Source organism: Misgurnus anguillicaudatus, chromosome 23, assembly GCF_027580225.2.
Source record: "Misgurnus anguillicaudatus chromosome 23, ASM2758022v2, whole genome shotgun sequence".
In the NCBI taxonomy this organism is placed as follows: domain Eukaryota; kingdom Metazoa; phylum Chordata; class Actinopteri; order Cypriniformes; family Cobitidae; genus Misgurnus; species Misgurnus anguillicaudatus.
The window spans coordinates 381,189-401,163 of NC_073359.2; the positions used below are offsets into that span (position 1 = coordinate 381,189).

Sequence of the window (19,975 nt, forward strand, 5' to 3'; positions counted from 1 at the left end):
AGATATTATTATTATTATTATTATTATTATTATTATGAATCCTCTCTGGACTGTGACGGACTTGAGCTGTAGATGAAGGAGCTGGAACACGCAGCAACATCGAATGCATGAGTCCTGAATGGTCTGGGGGATGGATTATAGTGTCTCTGATCCATTACCCACAGTAGATGGGTAATGCTCTTTTAAGAATGCGAGCCGCCAATAAGCTCAAAGAAGAAGAAGAAGAAAGAAGAAGAGACACGAGCACCAGCCGCTGTGTTTACATCAGTTTTAGCTTCTATTTGTTGAGAGATGAGATGGATGTAATTTTCTGTAAATCAGAAGAAACTGATGAGGGTTTACAGGATGATGAATCTACTGATCAAACCTCCACAGAGTCTCTGGATTCTGTCTGTAACGCTGGAGAACAGCAGCAGATCCTGCAGACCAAACTCAACATGTGTTCAGTCAAACTCATCGACTGCACGAAACTCATGATGAAGATCAAAACTGAACCCACGGAAATAAAAACGGAAACTACAGAAATAAAAACTGAAACTACGGAAATAAAAACTGAAACTACGGAAATAAAAACTGAACCTACAGAAGAGGAAGATCACACTGATGAAGATGACAGTTATGACTTTGACGACGACAATCATTTTATTTTTTCCGGTATGTTTCTTCTGTTGTCTTTTCACAATTAATTAATAAATACTAGCCGTCAAGCGGTTAAAATATTAAATCTAATTTAATCGCAAATTATTCAGACTTTTTATCTGTTTTTAAAAGTTACTTTAATTAACAATTTTTTAATTAAATAATATTAATTAACAAAGTTTTAATGTTCTAATCAACATGGGTGTGGACAAATATATGCTTCATGCAAATGTATATTTAAACCATTTTCGACAGAACCATCAGCCATTGTTTTGTATATGAGTTTTCTTTTTCTGAAGAACACCCTTTTCTTTCTTCATTTCTGTTTGCTGCTGCATTATTTGTGACCCGTGCTGGAGTCAGTAATAAGCATATTCTCAAAAATGAGTTATTTATATTTTGACATTCTCAGTTAACAAACTTCAACAATGATTTGTTGGAAGCTGACAAAACATGACAGAACTACACCTCTTTGAAGTTGACAGAGTGTAAGTTCGGATTTCCTCAGGCGACGTCCGAAGTAAAAACATTATAAAAACATTACAAAATAAAGTAATGACTTTCGAGTGTTAAATGGCCAGTATTTTGTTATTCTTGAACCCATAGACAAGGTCTTTGTGTCACTTTAAAGGATTTTTCAATCTCTTTTTATTCTGAATAACTAATTTTAGCATTTAACCATGTTGAAAATTTTACTCGCATAGTCCAAATTCACCACATACATACCTTCAACTAACTGGTAAAACTACTAGATTTGGCACACACAAAAAGTCAAAAACAATATCAATATATAAATAGTTCGGTTCCAAAACGAAATAAATCCATTTGATTAATTTCGGTAAAAAGCGTGTTTTCTATACCAAGAATGTGACAAGATGAAAACCACTATTTTCTGTTACAAACGTTCACATTGCATCTTTAGGTTATAAAAATATACAAAATTAAAATCCATAATTTTATTTTCAAAGATTTATTATAAAACGAATTATTTTTTCCACAAAATGCAATAAATCCAAATCCAATTTTTTTCCCAAAATGCTAAAAATCTGTTGAATCAATATATACATGTGCATTCATCTTTGCCATGATATATTCATTTAGTTGACTAGGCCTATACACCGATTAAAAAAATAAACATTAATGGCATTACTCAAAACATTTACTTTGTCATATTAATTACACTGCCATTGCTGCGGTCATCCTTGGGACCTCGTCGCTTAACATTTTTCACAGCGATCAGCTGTGAAATGTTTTGGTCCTGCTCGATTTTCGTTGACTTCGCATAAAATAAAAGAAAGCATTTTCTATCTCCCAAGTGCCAAGTAAATTATTATATTTTAATGGCTTATGTTTCTTTCCCGTCACAGAAAACCACCGCAGATTTATCCATGCCATTAAAGTATTATTTTGTTTTTGTTTGTTTGTTGTTCACTAATTAGCCTACAAGATGATTCAAACTAAGATTCCGTGTATTCAACGTGCCGCCATTGTTTGTTTTTAATGTGTGCGCTGTGATTTGTTGAGCAGATTTATTGCATTCTGCAGAAAAGGAGGAGTGGCGTTTATTGCGTTTTTGGGGAAAATTGAGAAAATATGACAGAAAAACATGGCGGATATTGTGTAAAATTAAAAATTTACTTTTAAATACTGACCTGATAATAATGATTTTGGCGGTAACTCGTTTGAGTCTTGTCGCTCTTGATAATTATTTTAACATCAAGCAAGTGCTGCACTTTATTTTCTAATTCCTGCATGTTTTAAAACCGAAACCAAAATGTCAGATGGATGGACGGGCATCATTTTTATTACGGTACTCATAAAACGTAAAAATACGTTTAAAGATGAATAAAAAGATAATTTTAGATGTTTAATGACTATTAGAGCATTGGATTCGCTAGACTAGAGCTTAATGTTTTATTTATAGGAAGATCTCAGACTCATTTAGACAGCAGGGGTCTTCAACATTTTTAAGGGCATGCAGTGACCCCCTGATATTAAATGTGTAAAACAGCAATATTTAAGAAGCAGTAAGGTAAGCGGGTTTATTGTATTATTCACAACGCAAAGTGGAGTAAAGTACAACTATTGACGAATCAGAATCCAGAACTGGAACTGTTTTATAAATAGAAACAAACCATAGAGCCATATGTTAAAACACTGCATGATTATGCTGTTGTTGTACATGTGTACATTGTTGTATTGTAGAGTTAAATTAATTATTTTTAGGTACTTGCCGTGAAATACATTTTCATGTTACTGTTAGATGGACAATCCAGCTTTCAGTTTATAAAGATGAGTGATCATAGTTCAAGTTCAAATTATTTATTTGTCAATGGAGCAATTTATTGTGCAACAGATAGTAACAAATCACAACAATACCAATACAAAAATTGCCTACCATACAGGCATGGTTAAAATAATAAAAACAAACCATCAATAAATAGTAAATCACCAAGTTATAGAACTGAGAAGCAGAATGGCTGCAGGCACAAAAGAGTGTTTATATCTGTTGGTTGAGTTTAACGTGTAATCCCGATCGCAACATCTGAAATTCAACCCTCTAAGGGATGAGAATAATTTAAGAGGGTAGGTTCAACCCTTCTTAACTGATGATGGTGAATGGCACAAAGACTGTCTAATCTAGTGGGTCAGTGTTTAAAATGCATAAAATGCTACATCCAAAAGCCAGAGGGCGCTCTCAAACTCAATATGCGCTGTAGACGACAAACCATAGACATGGAGCTATGACACACAGCTCCAGGAAGTGACTTAGACATATATTTATATCGCTGTTCTTCTAACCTTTTCAGGTATTTTCATGATAATTAAGAATATGTATAATAATTATGTTTGACGAGTGTTACTTTTTCACGTTTTTATTTTATAAACCACTCAAACTAACAGTGACTTCAAATTAATAAGGACTTACTGTTCAAAAGTTATCGTCCAGGTATTATCAACATTTATCGGTGCACCCCTAATAATAAATGATAAAAACCGTGAAGCGTGTGACCATACAGTGATATTCAGTGGTCTATAATGATGTGCAGAATGACTTTTGCAGTGACCCTGTTTTATAAAATCAGAGATGTGAATTTGGACAGGAATTAAATTACCACATGACCTTGGTGGCCAGGAAGTTTATACAGATGGTTGGAGGAAAACGATGACATTCTGGATTTGGACGCAATAAAATCATTGATTACCCCTTATAAATGTTGAAAAACCGTACGTTCCAATGAGAAACAATTACTGTCTGAATAGAGGTTAAAAGTGAAAAGAGAATTTTAATTTTTATTATGTTTCTTTCAGATGTGAATCGTGAATCATCTTCTGATGGAGAAACGACCTCAACATCAAAAGAGCGACGGACAACACAAACTCTTTCCTGCATCACCTGTGAAAAGACATTCATCTCACAGAGACATTTAGAGAGACATGAGAGAAAACACACAGAACAGAAACTCTTCACCAGATCTGAGATCAGCTTTACTACCTTACAAGAGAAGAAACTTCATTCAGAAGAGCACACAGACAAGAAGAAGAAGAAGAAGAAGAAGAAGAAGATGTTTCATTGTCAGCAGTGTGGGAAGGTTTATGTCTCTTCTTCTAAGCTGAACATTCACATGAGGACACACAGTGGTGAAAAACCTTTCAACTGCACTGAATGTGGCAAATATTTCAGCACCAAAAGAAATCTTGGTGTTCATCAGAGAATTCACACTGAAGAAAAAACATACAAGTGTCCTCACTGTGAGAAGAGATTCAGACATAAAGACCACATGAGGAGACACATGCGTTTACACACCAGTGAGAGACCGTATCAGAGCAGTCAATGTGACAAATGTTTCAACTCCAAAGACAATCTTGTTGTTCATCAGAGAGTTCACACTGGAGAGAAACCTCATCACTGTAGTGTTTGTGGGAAGAGTTTTAATAAACATGACCATTTAGTGTCACACCAGAGAACTCATACAGGTGAAAGACCTTACAAATGCTCTCAGTGTGAGAAGACGTTTGCTCGGTTATATTCCTTAACAGTCCATAAGAGAATTCACACTGGAGAGAAACCTTACGTCTGTTCTCAATGCGGAAAGAGCTTCTCTGATCCATCTCATTTGAGAGGTCATCAGAGAGTTCATACTGGAGAGAGACCTCATCATTGCAATGTTTGTGGGAAGAGTTTCAAGCAACATGACCATTTAGTGTCACACCAGAGAACTCATACAGGTGAAAGACCTTACAAATGCTCTCAGTGTGAGAAGACGTTTGCTCGGTTACATTCCTTAACAGTCCATAAGAGAGTTCACACTGGAGAGAAACCTTACGTCTGCTCTCAATGCGGAAAGAGCTTCTCTGATCCATCTCATTTGAGAGCTCATCAGAGAGTTCATACTGGAGAGAGACCTCATCACTGTAATGTTTGTGGAAAGAGTTTCAGTGGACATAGCAGTTTAGTGTCACACCAGAGACTTCATACAGGTGAAAGACCTTACAAATGCTCTCATTGTGAGAAGACGTTTGCTCAGTCAGGTCACTTAAAAGCCCACGAGAGAATTCACACTGGAGAGAAACCTTACGTCTGCTCTCAGTGTGGAAAGAGCTTCTCTGATCCATCTCATTTGAGAGGTCATCAGAGAGTTCATACTGGAGAGAAACCTCATCACTGTAGTGTTTGTGGGAAGAGTTTTAGTCAACATGGCGGTTTAGTGTCACACCAGAGAACTCATACAGGTGAAAAACCTTACAAATGCTCTCATTGTGAGATGACTTTTGCTCGGTTATATTCCTTAAAAATCCATAAGAGAGTTCACACTGGAGAGAAACCTTACGTCTGCTCTCACTGTGGAAAGAGCTTCTCTGATCCATCTCATTTGAGAGGTCATCAGAGAGTTCATACTGGAGAGAAACCTTACGTCTGCTCTCAATGTGGAAAGAGCTTCTCTGGATTAAATACTTTTAAAGTTCACGAGAGAGTTCACAGTGGGGAGAAACCATACGTTTGCTCTCAATGTGGAAAGAGCTTCTCTAATTCAAGTAGTTTAAGAGTTCACGAGAGAGTTCACACTGGTGAAAAACCTTACATCTGCTCTCAATGTGGAAAGAGCTTCTCTAATTCAAGTAGTTTGAGAGGTCACGAGAGAGTTCACACTGGTGAAAAACCATACGTTTGCTCTCAATGTGGAAAGAGCTTCTCTGGATTAAATACTTTTAAAGTTCACGAGAGAGTTCACAGTGGGGAGAAACCTCATCAATGTAGTGTTTGTGGGAAGAGTTTCAGTCGAAGTCACCATTTAGTGTCACACCAGAAAACTCATTAAGGTTAAAGACTTTACCAAAGCCATGTACTGGATCAGGTTACTTAAAAGCGATGTTAATTTTGACGACAGATTTTGAATTAGTTTTTTAGTCTTTTGACTAAGATGCAATATACAGTTGTGTTCAAAATTATTCAACCCCAACTGAAATTGATTGTTTTGGCCGGTTTGACATTGATTTTGATCATTCAGTCATCCTGCTTACAATTACATCAAAGAGGCATGTGTAGGTCAGACAAATATAACATAACATTTATAATGAAATAACCACAAATGTCTTTTCTGTGCTCACATCATTATCAGTTTTATTCAACCCCCAAGTGACATTCAATTTTAGTACTTAGTACAACATCCTTTTACAGTTATAACAGCTTTTAAACGTGAAGCCAAGCTTGACACAAGTGTCTTGCAGCGATCTACGGGTATCTTCGCCCATTCATCATGGGCAAAAGCCTCCAGTTCAGTCACATTCTTAGGCTTGCGCACTGCAACCAGAGGTTCTCAATCGGATTTAAGTCTGGTGACTGCGATGGCCACTTCAAAATGTTCCAGCCTTTTTTCTGCAACCATGCTCTAGTGGATTTGGAGGTATGCTTGGGATCATTGTCCTGTTGAAAGGTCCAACGTCTCCCAAGCCTCAGGTTTGTGACGGACTGCAACACATTGTCATCCAATATCTCCTGGTACTGAAGAGAATTCATGGTACCTTGCACACGCTGAAGTTTCCCTGTACCTGCAGAAGCAAAACAGCCCCAAAGCATGATTGACCCCCCACCATGCTTCACAGTAGGCAAGGTGTTCTTTTCTTCATAGGCCTTGTTTTTCCTCCTCCAAACATAGCGTTGATCCATGGGCCCAAACAGTTCTAATTTTCCACAGAACACTATCCCAAAACTTCTGTGGTTTGTCCACATGACTTTTGGCATACTGCAGTCGACTCTTCTTATTCTTTGGAGACAGCAAGGGGGTGCGCCTGGGAGTTCTGGCATGGAGGCCTTCAGTACGCAGGGTGCGCCGTATTGTCTGAGCAGAAACTTCAGTACCCACATCTGACAAATCTTTTCTCAGTTCCTAGGCAGTCACACGGGGACTTTTTTCCACTCTACGCTTCAGATAGCGCACAGCAGTCGCAGTTAGCATCTTTTTTCTGCCACGACCAGGAAGCGTTTCAACAGTGCCCTTTGCCTTGAATTTGCGAATGATGCTTCCTATGGTGTCTCTTGGTATGTTTAACATCTTTGCAATCTTCTTATAGCCATTGCCCTTCCTGTGAAGATTAATCACCTCTTCTCTTGTCTTCCTGGACCATTCTTTTGACTTCACCATGTTTGTTACCACACCAGTAAATGTTTAGAAGGAGTTGAGTATCACAGTCATTTTAAAGCTGCCTTATTGGTGCTTATTAGGCTTTATTGCTGTTCCCTAACATCCACAGGTGTTTTCAAATCCTGATTGAAAACACTTCAATGAACCTCTGTTCTTCAGAGTGGTAGTTCTTTAAGGGGTTGAATAATTGTGTCAATGAAGAATTCACAAAAGAAACATTTACTACTATATTACAAAACCAATTGATGTCATTTTAGTTGCATATGGTTCTTTAAGAAGTCATTGTAGGATTTCATTCTGAATACAATTACAAATGTACACTAAATTCCCTAAAACCCTTAACAGCATTGGGGGTTGAATAATTTTGAACACAACTGTAGTTTTAGTCATAGTCATCTGAATTTATCAGCTGAATGGATTCCAAAACGGTAAAAATCTAAATTTAACTCTAGGGTAGCTGGAAAATGAGCATATTTTCAAAAAAAGTGGAGTGTCCCTTTAAGCAGCACGCTTGTGGTAAAATATATGTCATTAAACAGTGCAGGGGTAAACAATGCTGGGGTAAACGCATAATCCCCTAACGTTATTTTTTTGTTATCTTGTGTTTATTTTTTTTGGGAACCAAATAATAACGTTATGGAAACGTTCTTTTTAGGTTTTATTTTTGCAACCATAAAATAACGTTGCAGGGTGGTTATTTTTAAAGGGGAGTGTAGTCTACAGCCAGTCACGGACCCACAGCGCTATCGCGTTAAATCTTACCATATTTATCTCCTCTATGTATATTACACATTTATTAAATATATTTTAATAACATTAATGCAGCAAGGCCTGTAAACATTTATCTATCGGGCCTCGGTTGCCGTTTTGGCTTTTATCAAATGGCGCTTTTCCATTGCATGGTGCCCCACGGTTTGGTTTGGTTTGGGTCGGGTCAGCTCACCTCACTTTGGCGTGGTTAGCTTTTCCATTGAGTTTAGTATCACTTCGCAGTGGGAGGGATTATAGGCGTGTCGTTATATTTGCGCTGCATACGGCTGTGACATCATACAAGTGAGAGCGTCGTTGTACATTCCCATACATTTATTTATTTATCAGTCCGCCACATAATTAAAATTGGGCACCACAAATAGATGTTTACTTTGCACATCGCGTTTATAACTACCTCTGTCTCACATGACAGTTTCTGTTCAAACACCCGTGGCGTCAGTCGACGGTGCTCCGCTGAGCCTCAATGAAGTTGCATTAAAACATAAATAATACTGACGTGCACGTCGCGAATGTGCCGCCACAAACTGCAAGTCTGGAAAAAACTTTTATGTGTTCTTGATTCACAACCTGTGGATGTCTTTCATCGCTAAAAGGGTGTTTGGAAACTTATAGCAGAGCACAGATGACAACATGTTTGCTCGAGACAGCGCAAGCTAGCAGTAAGCTAAAGCTAATATTTTACATAATAGGATGACGCCGATGACGATACTCTCAGACCAATCAGTGATCTACAGTGTTTACGCGTCACGTTTGGTATCAGCTCGGGTCGCTTGGAACCCCAACCGAGGTGGTACGAAAAAAAGTATCGGGTACTACGAAGTGATCCCAATGGAAAAGCTCCCAAAAGTGGGCTGACCCGACCCAGGCTGGGCCGGGCCGTGGGGTGCTGTGCAATGGAAAAGCGCCAAAAGATGGCGATGGAACGGCCTGGCAGTATGCATGCACTCGAGACGTGATGGATAAACTTGTATGTGCCGCAGTTCAGCCTGCATAACCCGAAAGTTGCCGTTTCGAGTCTCACGGCTGGCCGCTTTTGACTGACGTGCTTGAGCAAGGCACCTTAACCCCATTGCTCCCCGGGCGCTGGGTGTATTCAGTCTAACATTCTAGCGATTTCTTTTTTTCTTCATTTAGTAACTCACGTGAGAATTAAAATATACTTTAGTGATTCCCGTTTATATGAAGAGTTGATGATGTTAATTGTAACTTAATAATGGAGATGCGGCTAACTGCTGTGGTAAGATGTTAACCTAAAGTAAATGAAATGTTTATTCATTTTCAATAAATATCTGTTTTAAGTCTTTTTTATCGTGTTGAAGTCACTACAGTTATTTATATATTTGATTAAATACAATGTGTAATGTGTTGAGGTATTTTTATTTAAAATAATCTACATTTTTATAATATTTCAATAGACATTTTTTCCAGTAATAGAATAATTAAATTATTATAGAGTTTGTATTAAATCTATTGTTTTATTTCTCCATAGAAATATGTTTTACTTATTTTAGATGGATATGATCAATAAAAACACAACACTAATATTACTAATAGACGTGCTGTACTTTAGTAAGCCGTACTTTTTCACTGCGGTTTTCCCTTACGAAAATTAACCATGTTATTTTTGTGGTAAAAGTGTAGTAACCATGTTTTTTGTATGTTTTGTTTAGCAAAACTGTGGTTTTACTACAGTAACCATGGTGTATGGTTGTTGAAAATCATGGTTGTCAAAACCATGGTTATCTTGTGGTAATCATGTTTTTTTTCTAACTGTAGTTAAACCATGGTTAATTTTCAAGATTGGTTGTTAAACCAGGACTAGGCCTTAGACAAAATTAGAATATTTAAGTCATTTTCGAAAGCATAATTTTTAAATCAACATTACTGGTGTGCATCTTGAGACACAACCCTTGCACTGATGCATTATAAAATATGTTAGTGCAAGTTGTTTTCGATCAGGACAACACTAACATGTTAACAAGTTAGTCAGGGACTAGGCTTAAGGAAACCGCTCTGTAGTGCTGTACACTTTTTTTTAAATCTTTTTCAGACTTTGTTTCCAAATGCTTCCCCAGCCACTGCCAACATGTTTGTTGCATTTATAAAACCATGTCTACTCTGATTGCTATTTAATCGCGTCATCAAAAACGTCATCATTGTTCAGTCAAATGTATTTGTTCTTTTCATCTTCACGGTTGAACTTGCTATTTTCGTCCGAATAATTTCGTTGGCAAAACATTTGGCACAGAAATACTTCTTTATAGGTTCAACTGGTTTTTTATACTTTGCCTATGTTAAGCATGAAATTACAGAAATAAGTTGGTTTATGTTTATTTTAGAGACAATGGAAGTAAAAGAGGAAACAAATGAAGTGGAGGAGAAACATGATGTCATTACTGAAGAAAAATCTTATGATCACTTACAAACATCAACAAAGAAAAGAAATATGAAAAATTCCCATCAGCGTGGAAAGAGTGTCCGAATGAAAGGACACCATAACAATAAAGAGAGATGTCGTACTTGCCAGCAGTGTGGAAAGAGTTTTAAAGATACAAGAGACCTTCATGAACATTTGAGAACTCACACTGGGGTGACACCTCTTACATGTCATCTGTGTGGAAAGAGTTTCATATATGAAGGACGACTTAAGTATCATATAAGGATTCACAATAAAATCAAGAAGACTTTTTCTTGCTGTCACTGTGGAAAGAGTTTCACACTGAAAGGAGACCTTAGGTCTCATGTACGAATTCACACTGGAGAAAAACCCTTCACCTGTCCTCAGTGTGGAAAAAGCTTTGCACATAAAGCGACCCTTGACATTCATGCAGCGATTCACACTGGAGAGAAACCACACACCTGCACTCAGTGTGGAAAAAGCTTCAGACAGAAAAGTCATCTTAAGTGTCACATAATAAGTCACACAACTGAGAAATGTTTCACTTGCATTCATTGTGGAAAGAGTTTTGCACACAATAATAGTTTAAGAATACACCCGAAACTTCATACCAATAAGAACTCTTGCTCGTGTTCTGTTTGTGGAAAGAGTTTTCCACTGATTGAATATTTGAAAATACACCAGAAAATACATGGCGAGAAAACTCTTGTGTGCTCCGAGTGTGGAAAATCCTTTTCAACGGGCAGAGGCTTGACAGTTCATCAAAAAATACACACTGGAGAAAAACCATACGAATGTTCGCAGTGTGGAGAGAGATTTACAAACTTTTATAGCTGGAAGAGTCATGAGACGATGCATACTGGAGAAAAACCATACTACTGTTCTCTATGTGGAAAAAGTTTTACTTTTTCAAATAGTGTAGGGAGACATCAAAAATTACATTGCAAAAAGTTGTCAGAAAACTTATCCTCCAATTAAAAATGAAAAGAATCTGCATTTTATTTTTAGTCTTACTTTTTTGTTTAGTTATTACTTAATTGTTTTTTTAGGTTGTCCATCTCCACTTCATGTACTACAGGTACAATTAAATGAGTGAACTGTACTTAAACCTGTGAAAAAGTTGAAAGGTTTATGTGTCTTCAACAAGTTCACCTTTTTATTTTTTAGTTCTGCAAACTCAAATAAAATGAGTCCAAGAACTGCGTTTTTACTACTTCCAAACATTTGTCATCATTTTAATACCACAGCCTCATTTTAACAATCACTGCAAATAATTACAAACTTTTGGTGGTTGTGATGAGGTCTATGGCATTCAATTTGCTAGGGAAGCTAAGAAAGATTCTAGCACTGCAAATTTACTTCAAGTTAAATCAACACGATTGGTTGCATGAGCCTGCATTACGAGAGCATTTTTTTTAAATAAAGTGATATTTTATGTGGTTTCTAGTAAAGCGAAAGACTCAAGTGTTAAACATTTATTTATGTTGGAGATGTAGAAGAGTTTCTATTTTAACTTTTTGTGGTTATTGTTCATTGTTAGTGCCTGTGCTTAGACTGTGTGTCAGATATGTGTTGATTTATAAACAATAAAGCAACACATTGCATTATGAAAAATAATGTAAAAGTGAGCACTGACCTCAGTCTATTCACACTTACACCGGTCTTAATTTTGTGAGTAACACCTAATTATTTTTAAATAAGATTTAAAGTTTAGTGCAACAGAATTATTACATAAGTCTTGATTTCAACAGATTAAGCCAAATCCTTGTTGGTGCAACCCACCATTAGGGGACAGAGATCAGACTAATCCTAAAATTAATTTAAGGGAACACTCCACTTTTTTGAAAATATGCTCATTTTCCAGCTCCCTTAGAGTTAATCATTTGATTTCTTGCCGTTTTGGAATCCAGTCTGGCGCTAGCTCTTTTAGCATAGCTTAGCATAATCCATTGAATCTGATTAAAAGAGTTTCAATAGTACAAAGGAGGTTTAGGGCCAAGCTAAAATAAAAAATAAAACCATCTCGAGATTAAAGTCATTAAAATGCGAGAATAAAGTAATTAATTAACGAGAATAAAGTCCCAAAATTTCGAGAATTAACTCAATATATTCAGTTAAGGCTTATTCTTGTTTACTGCATTAGGACAATGATATAAATACACTAAATTCACTACACACTAAAATATCTTATTAATAAGCATGTATGGTCAAGCAGAAAAGCCCAGAATGTGCTCGTTTTTATTGAAGGAAACAAACGTGCCATTTAGCGGTTTGTGTTCTTATTCTGGGATCTTCTGCTTGCCTGTACACAAAATGTTTTTATTAATAAAATGTTTGCTAAATTTGGTGTTTTACTGTGTAGATGCATTAAGCCACATTCAATGTTGTCTTTTAGGGTTTTATAAGGGTCCTCACTTAACGTAAAGCTTTTATATTGTTCCTTTCATAAGAACACGCCAGTGAAACGTAGCCTAATCGTTGCATTTATCTCACTTGTTAGTTCACAAAGCCGCAGAGTCTTTCCATTCCTCCCTCATCCTTACGATTAATATCACCTGTGCACTTTCATTTAGGGGTGCGCCTCCATGTGCATTAACAAAACACATTATTCATCACGCTATTCTGCATGCCTGTTTTATTAAGCTGCACCTAATTTTGTTCGTTCACATTATCTCTCCCCATATTGCCTTTTATATGAGGGAGATTCCTTAAATTGCCTTTCTGAGCGCATCTCCCTCAGGTTTTATTAATAAGACTGGTATAATTTGGTATCTGCTTTGCAGATCTGCTTGTTCACATCACTTCAAACACGTTAATGCAAAAATATGACATTATTATCAAAATATTACAACTTTATTCTCGTTAAATAACGACTTTATTCTCGTTAAATAACGACTTTATTCTCGTTAAATAACGACTTTATTCTCGTTAAATAACGACTTTATTCTCGTTAAATAACGACTTTATTCTCGAAATTATATTTATTCTGACATTTTTCTCGTTAAATAATGACTTTATTCTCGCATTTAAAGACTGTCATCTCGAGATGTTTTTTTTGTTTATTTTAGCTTGGCCCTAATCCTCCTTCGTATGAAGCCATGATGAAGTAAGTGTTTATTAATCATATTATGATTAATGAGACACTTTAATACAAATTAATACATGTACATTTTTTTAAAACAAAAAGTCATGTACACCGCGTGACAAAAGAATATTAATCTTTTCACTAGAAAAAATATAGAGTAATCTGTTAACCATTTCAAAGGTCCCAAAATCAAATTTAAGGTAAATATATGTGTCAACAGTTTTTTAAAAATGTCGAGGATGAGATCAAAAGTCATGGACACATCTTTTTTTGCACTATTTCTTAATTTTTATTACACATTAATATTCTGAAAATGCCCAGAGAATATAGTAAAATGTCCAATTATTGTTTTCATTTTTTATTGTACAACATATAACGCACTCAGACATATTGGGACACATTGTGTAATGATATTTTCAGAACAAAAAACAAAAACAAAAAATACAACTAAAACATTTCTACGTTAAAATTATTATTTTGTTATTGAATTATGTTTCAAATCTTACTGCTAAAGTGAATGATCAAATAAATCAATTTATAATAAAAAATTAGTAAATATATATAATTGAATTAACAATAAATGAAATAACACACAGATGTATGTTTCTACTCTGATCTGTCAGAAGTTTTCTGGCAGTGATTGAGAAGAGAAATGACTGATACTTACTGATTTTTAGGTTTATGTCATTTTCTCTTTACAACCGTGAATTTTCTCTGGTATTTGCAAAAGATGTTTAGACAGATTGTACGTACATAAAAGAAGAAAAAGTATCATCAGAAATCACTGGTTTTAAACCAACTTCAACTCCAATACATAAAAACTTGTGATGTTGACCTCCACTGGCAGAAAGCTTTTGGGTTTGACTGGCTTACAGATTGAGACGCTGTGATGATTTCAGTGTACTTTGTTCTTTAGTATGTTTCTTCAGATGGGTCTTAAAAGATCTATATTAGTGAATCTCTCTCCACAGATCGATCAGAACTAAAGTTTCCCTCCAGTGTGACTTCTCTCATGGATTTTTAAGGAATATAACTGAGTAAACATCATCTCACATTGAGAGCATTTGTAAGGTTTTTCACCTGTATGAAGTCTCTGGTGTCTCACTAAATGGTCACGTTTTCTAAAACTTTTCCCACAAACATTACAGTGATGAGGTTTCTCTCCGGTGTGAACTCTCTGATGAACTCTGAAAGTACTTGGATCAGAGAAGGTCCTTCCACAGTGAGAGCAAAGGTAAGGTTTCTCTCCACTATGACTTCTCTCATGGATTTTTAAGTTATTTGACTGAGCAAAAGTCTTCTCACATTGAGAGCATTTGTAAGGTTTTTCACCTGTATGAATTCTCTGGTGTCTCACTAAATAGCAATGTTGTTTAAAACTCTTCCCACAAACATTACAGTGATGATTTTTCTCTCTGGTGTGAACTCTCTGATGAATTGTTAAATGAGATGGATCAGAGAAGCTCTTTCCACATTGAGAGCAGACGTAAGGTTTCTCTCCAGTGTGAATTCTCTCATGGAGTTTTAAGGAATATAATCGAGCAAAAGTCTTCTCGCACTGAGAGCATTTGTAAGGTTTTTCACCTGTATGAGTTCTCTGGTGTATCCCTAAATGGTAACGTTTTCTAAAACTCTTCCCACAAACACTACAGTGATGAGGTTTCTCTCCAGTGTGAACTCTCTTATGAACTCTGAAAGTACTTGGATCAGAGAAGCTCTTTCCACAGTGAGAGCAAAGGTAAGGTTTCTCTCCAGTGTGAACTCTCTCATGGGCTTTAAGACTACGTTTAAGATGGAAACGTTTATCACAGTGTGAACATTGAAAGCATTTCACTTTAGAGTGAATCTTCTGGTGCAATTTCAATGAACTTGAATCCCTGAAGGTTTGTTCACATTCACTGCACTGATATGTTTTCTCATTAGTGTGTAAACGCATGTGTGTCTTAATATACGAGACATTGGAAAGTTTCATCTCACAAGGAGGACAATTGTATGTTTTTTCTCTTGTGTGAATTCTCTGATGAACACCAAGATTTCCTTTGGTGCGGAAATATTTGCCACATTCAGTGCAGTTGAAAGGTTTTTCACCACTGTGTGTCCTCATGTGAATGTTCAGCTGAGATAAGAAGTCAAAATCTTTCCCACACTGCTGACAGTGAAACAACTTCTTCTTCTTTTTCTTCTGCTTCTTCTTCTTCTCTGTGTACTTTTGTAAATGAAGTTTCTTCTCTTGTAAGGTAGTAAAGCTGATCTTAGATCTGGTGAAGCGTTTCTGTTCTGTGTTTTTTCTCTCTAAATGTCGCTCTTTTGGTGTTGAGGACATTATTTCTCTATCCAAACATAATTCACTTTGCACATCTGAAAGAAACATGATACAAATATTTTACTTTATACTCTCATATAAAGACAAACATAAATTCTGATATATCTGTTTAAATTAGGAAACAAAGTCCTAAAAATATAGTCCCGTGTCAAACTATGACAGGTATTAAGAAACTAGTTATCCCAGCTTACAGAATAAAGTTCTTTCCAAAACGTTAAGCCAACATAAACTTTTTTTAATGTTAATCGGGTACTTATGTTGCGTTCAGACCAGCCACAGTAGAGGAGCCAAGCGCGAGTGATTTCAATTTTAAGTCAATGTAAAGATGTGTTGGACTCACGGTGCGAATGAGGTGTTTATCGCGGCGCGGTTACACGAGGTTCCGCCTCATACCTCGAAACACGCGAGTTGAAAAATTAGAATTTTGACGGAAAAACGCGCCACTTTAACACCAATCAGGAGCTTGCACTAGTAGTGACATGATTGCAGACAGCGAGCACGTAGAAGCCTCTCACATGACGCGAATTTCCGCGTGAAAGTCTCGATAACTAGAATTTCAGGCGCGTCTTTCACAAATATACCAAATATAAACGTGGCTGGTGTGAATGTTGACCTGCACTAACATTTGTGCTTTTTCAGTTGCTTAAAAACACATTACTGGCAAAAGCCTCATAACACTGTGTTCAACACAAACTGTGATACAATATTATGTGAGCAACATGTATGTACATGTTTGAAAGAAAAATGTTTATGCGTGTTTCTGAAAAGGCAGCATTTTTAAGGAACTGATATAAGTCCACAAAAAAATTGGATTAATCCTTACTAAAGTTACAAAGGTTATTCAGTAAAGACGTGGAAAATATGATTTTCTTTGTGTGTGTGGTTTGATTAAAATTAAAAACAGCATCAGCACTCTCTAAAAATGCTATTTTTTAAACCCATTGCACAAAACACAGAGCACTTTCACTTCAAGTGCACGGATCTAATATGTTGTTACACTTAATTTATTTCTCAACTGCTTCATTTAGATGTAAAAGACTGTAATTACGACATTTTTAAATAATTGTTTTAAAAGAAAACAAGCTCAGTTGGCATTTGTGCGCTGTCTTTTCCATTTGCTTGTCTGGCGTGCGTTCAGAAGCTTAAAGATGTGAATCGGGCTTGCGCTATTAACGAGCCCTTTTGAGGTGCGCGCAGACAGAACTTATCAAACAAATCGAGATCTGTTTCGCATCTTTTTGTGCATGAATATTTAAATTGGCCAATCATGCCAGTGACTGTTGCATCGCTGCTAAACAAAACACATTCATTTTAACACGTTTGTAATAATTATTTTACCAACGATGCACAGATGCACAGAATATAATCCCTCATGTTGCAGTAAATTAGGTAAATATGTAACAAAATTCCAACAACGTTTATACGCAAAAGTGCCTTTTTGAGCAGTGTTATGTGCACATTTTCTATTTTAATTGTATACATACATACATATGAAGAGTTTCGTTGCAAAATTTTTGTCAAAACATGTTTATTATTATGTTATCATGTTATTATTTTGTTTTATGGTGCTACTAGCTGTATTCTTAAGTTATAAAGGTTTAAATCAAAACAAAATAAAAAAAACTGAGTTATCTCGTTTTGCAACGAAACTCTTCATATATTAATATTTAAACAATATTAGGATATTACAACAGCCGTGATAATAGAGGTAGGGGAGACCGGGTATGATTGTAACACTTTTTTCTCCAGCACCAAAACTACCTTTTTATTTTAGCTACATGTCTGAAACTTTTAGACAATGTACCCACATTTGTCTACTACAAATGGAAACAGTTTAAATTTCTACAACTATGTCACAGACTTTTTGAGATGACGACAAATACAAGATGGTCCTTTGTTACAACCTACCCAACTACTGGGGTAAATTGTAACACATACTGGGGTAAGTTGTAACAGGTAGACAAAATGCCCAAAAACTAAGGGTACTTCAATTGTTATGCCACAACAACAGTTTTATTTTAAATGAATAGCTTCAACAATAAAATATGTGTGAATATGGGGAGTTTATGTGTATATTGTATGTGTTTGTGCATGAATTGTCTTGAATTTCTAAATAGTTCCATGCAGACGACCCAGAAATCTTCCTCATCTGAAAAGGAGTTATCAGCCTTCACTCTTTTCCCGGCAGTTTTTTTTTACCGTCTTGTTTTGGCTTTCCACACGATGTTAAATCACAAATGTTCTTATGTGTATGTAAGGGGATGGTTTCCAAACACGTGTTACAACAACCCCACCACTGTCACCCATTGTTTAGCTAGCTGTATTAGCATGGTTCTTTGAAATTAGCAGAAGGTTGATAATACACCATTCTTTACTAGAGAAACTGAAGTTTGACTTGATACAACACATACAACATTATCTACAACAGTGGAAGTTCTAAAAAAAATATTATCTTGTTAGTTTTTTTTACTTTCTTAACTCAGAATTAGATTTTCTGCTGTAGCTTTAGGAGAGATGGCAATACAGATGGCAACACCTCCATGTAGGAAGTCTGAGAAAACTGAAACTGTCACATGACTCCTATCTTATCCCTGATTCCTGGAATTGGTAGTGTTACAACTCTCCCCATGTTACAACTATACCCGGTCTCCCACGACTCCGAGAGCAATATTTCTTTTATACAACTGTTCGCCCTACGATTTTTCATAAATAAGGCCCATATGTTTTAAACAATGAGAGAACATTTAAAAGATGACGTTAATTTAATCTTTTTAATGTTATCGTATTGTTTAAAATAATAGAATTTAACGACAGAATGACAGAATTTAACATTAGTCTAACATTAACACAACCAAGATATGTTTTTAAAACATAACAAAAAAAATTTGGACACTTTTGCTTTCAAGGAACTTTCAAGGAACACCCTCGAAAAAAACAATAGAAACATCACGGAAATTCTACTGGTTTCTAATAAAACCTTTACACCCAATAGAATTTATGTGATGGTTTCTATTGTTTTTTTAGCAAGTCGTTCATAGAACTTCTGTTAGCTGGGATGATGGACATGAAAATGCAATTAAGATTAAATATATTCAAAATATTTTAACCCATGACCATAAATTAAAAACAAATAAAAAACCATACCTGAAGAAATAAAATCATCAGTGTGATCTTCATCTTCTGTAGGTTCAGTTTTTATTTCTGTGGGTTCTGTTTTAATCTCTGTTTGGTTCCGACTGTGCATCGATTTAACTGAACACATGTTGAGTTTGGTCTGCAGGATCTGCTGCTGTTCTCCAGCGTTACAGACAGAATCCAGAGACTCTGTGGAGGTTTGATCAGTAGATTCATCATCCTGATTACTGTCACACACTGTATGAGTGTCTGTGGGATTTGATTCAGTATAACAGAGTAAAGTCAGACTGAGCTCGGAGTCCTGTCTGTGTCTGGATTTCTCTTCAGAGTCCAGCTGTGGTTGTGATGTGCGGCTCTGATCTCTGATCATCAACACTGAATCCAGACATTCACTGGAGCTCCCACAAGCTGTACAAACCTCTCTCTTCAGTCCTTCATCTCCTCTTAACCTCAGCTTTATCTCCAGTAACGCCACCTCTTTCTTCAGCTGAGAGATTTCTGTGATGAAATCATCAATATCCAGCATGGACAGATCAGTTCCTACTGATTTACAGCACATCTTATCTTGCATCGTCAACACTAAAATACACAGAGACAAGACTCTGTTTACACTCAATAAAACACTCAAGAGAGAAAAACACTGATGATACACAAACACATCACACGCGAGCTCTTTCTTTCTTTCTTTCTTTCTTTCTTTTCTGCAGCGCCTCCTGCTGTACTGGAGAGAGAAATTCAGACTGCATCTCTTTACATGTTGGTTAAATTCTCACAGAAGTGTCTTTAAATTGCATAAATCTACACAACAAAAATGTACACATTTATGTAGACATGTGTTCTGTCGAACAGATTCTAAACACATTTACAAAAGAATTGCAAATATATTGTTAAAAGTCATTAATTATCCTCAAATATTAGTGTCTGTATTCTGTTTTTAAAATTCCACTGATTGACTTGCCACTGACTGATGATGACTTAAC

At 36.1% G+C, this 19,975-nt stretch overlaps 2 protein-coding genes and 1 pseudogene across 2 annotated transcripts; 2 read left to right on the plus strand and 1 right to left on the minus strand.

Annotated features, from left to right (window-relative positions):
* The first annotated feature begins 202 nt into the window (after positions 1-202).
* LOC129453953 (uncharacterized) lies at positions 203-9,354 on the plus strand. The gene is given in 3 exon segments (XM_055218367.2): positions 203-654; positions 3,952-5,893; positions 5,895-9,354. Coding segments are annotated over 3 exon segments (2,343 nt in total). The 5' UTR covers positions 203-296; the 3' UTR covers positions 5,938-9,354.
* Positions 9,355-9,481: 127 nt separating this feature from the next.
* On the plus strand, positions 9,482-12,352 carry LOC141359358 (uncharacterized). Its single transcript, XM_073861675.1, has one exon. The coding sequence runs from the start codon at positions 10,381-10,383 to the stop codon at positions 11,428-11,430; it is 1,050 nt and encodes a 349-aa protein (XP_073717776.1). The 5' UTR covers positions 9,482-10,380; the 3' UTR covers positions 11,431-12,352.
* Positions 12,353-13,693: 1,341 nt separating this feature from the next.
* On the minus strand, positions 13,694-19,717 carry LOC141349037 (uncharacterized; annotated as a pseudogene).
* Positions 19,718-19,975: the final 258 nt, after the last annotated feature.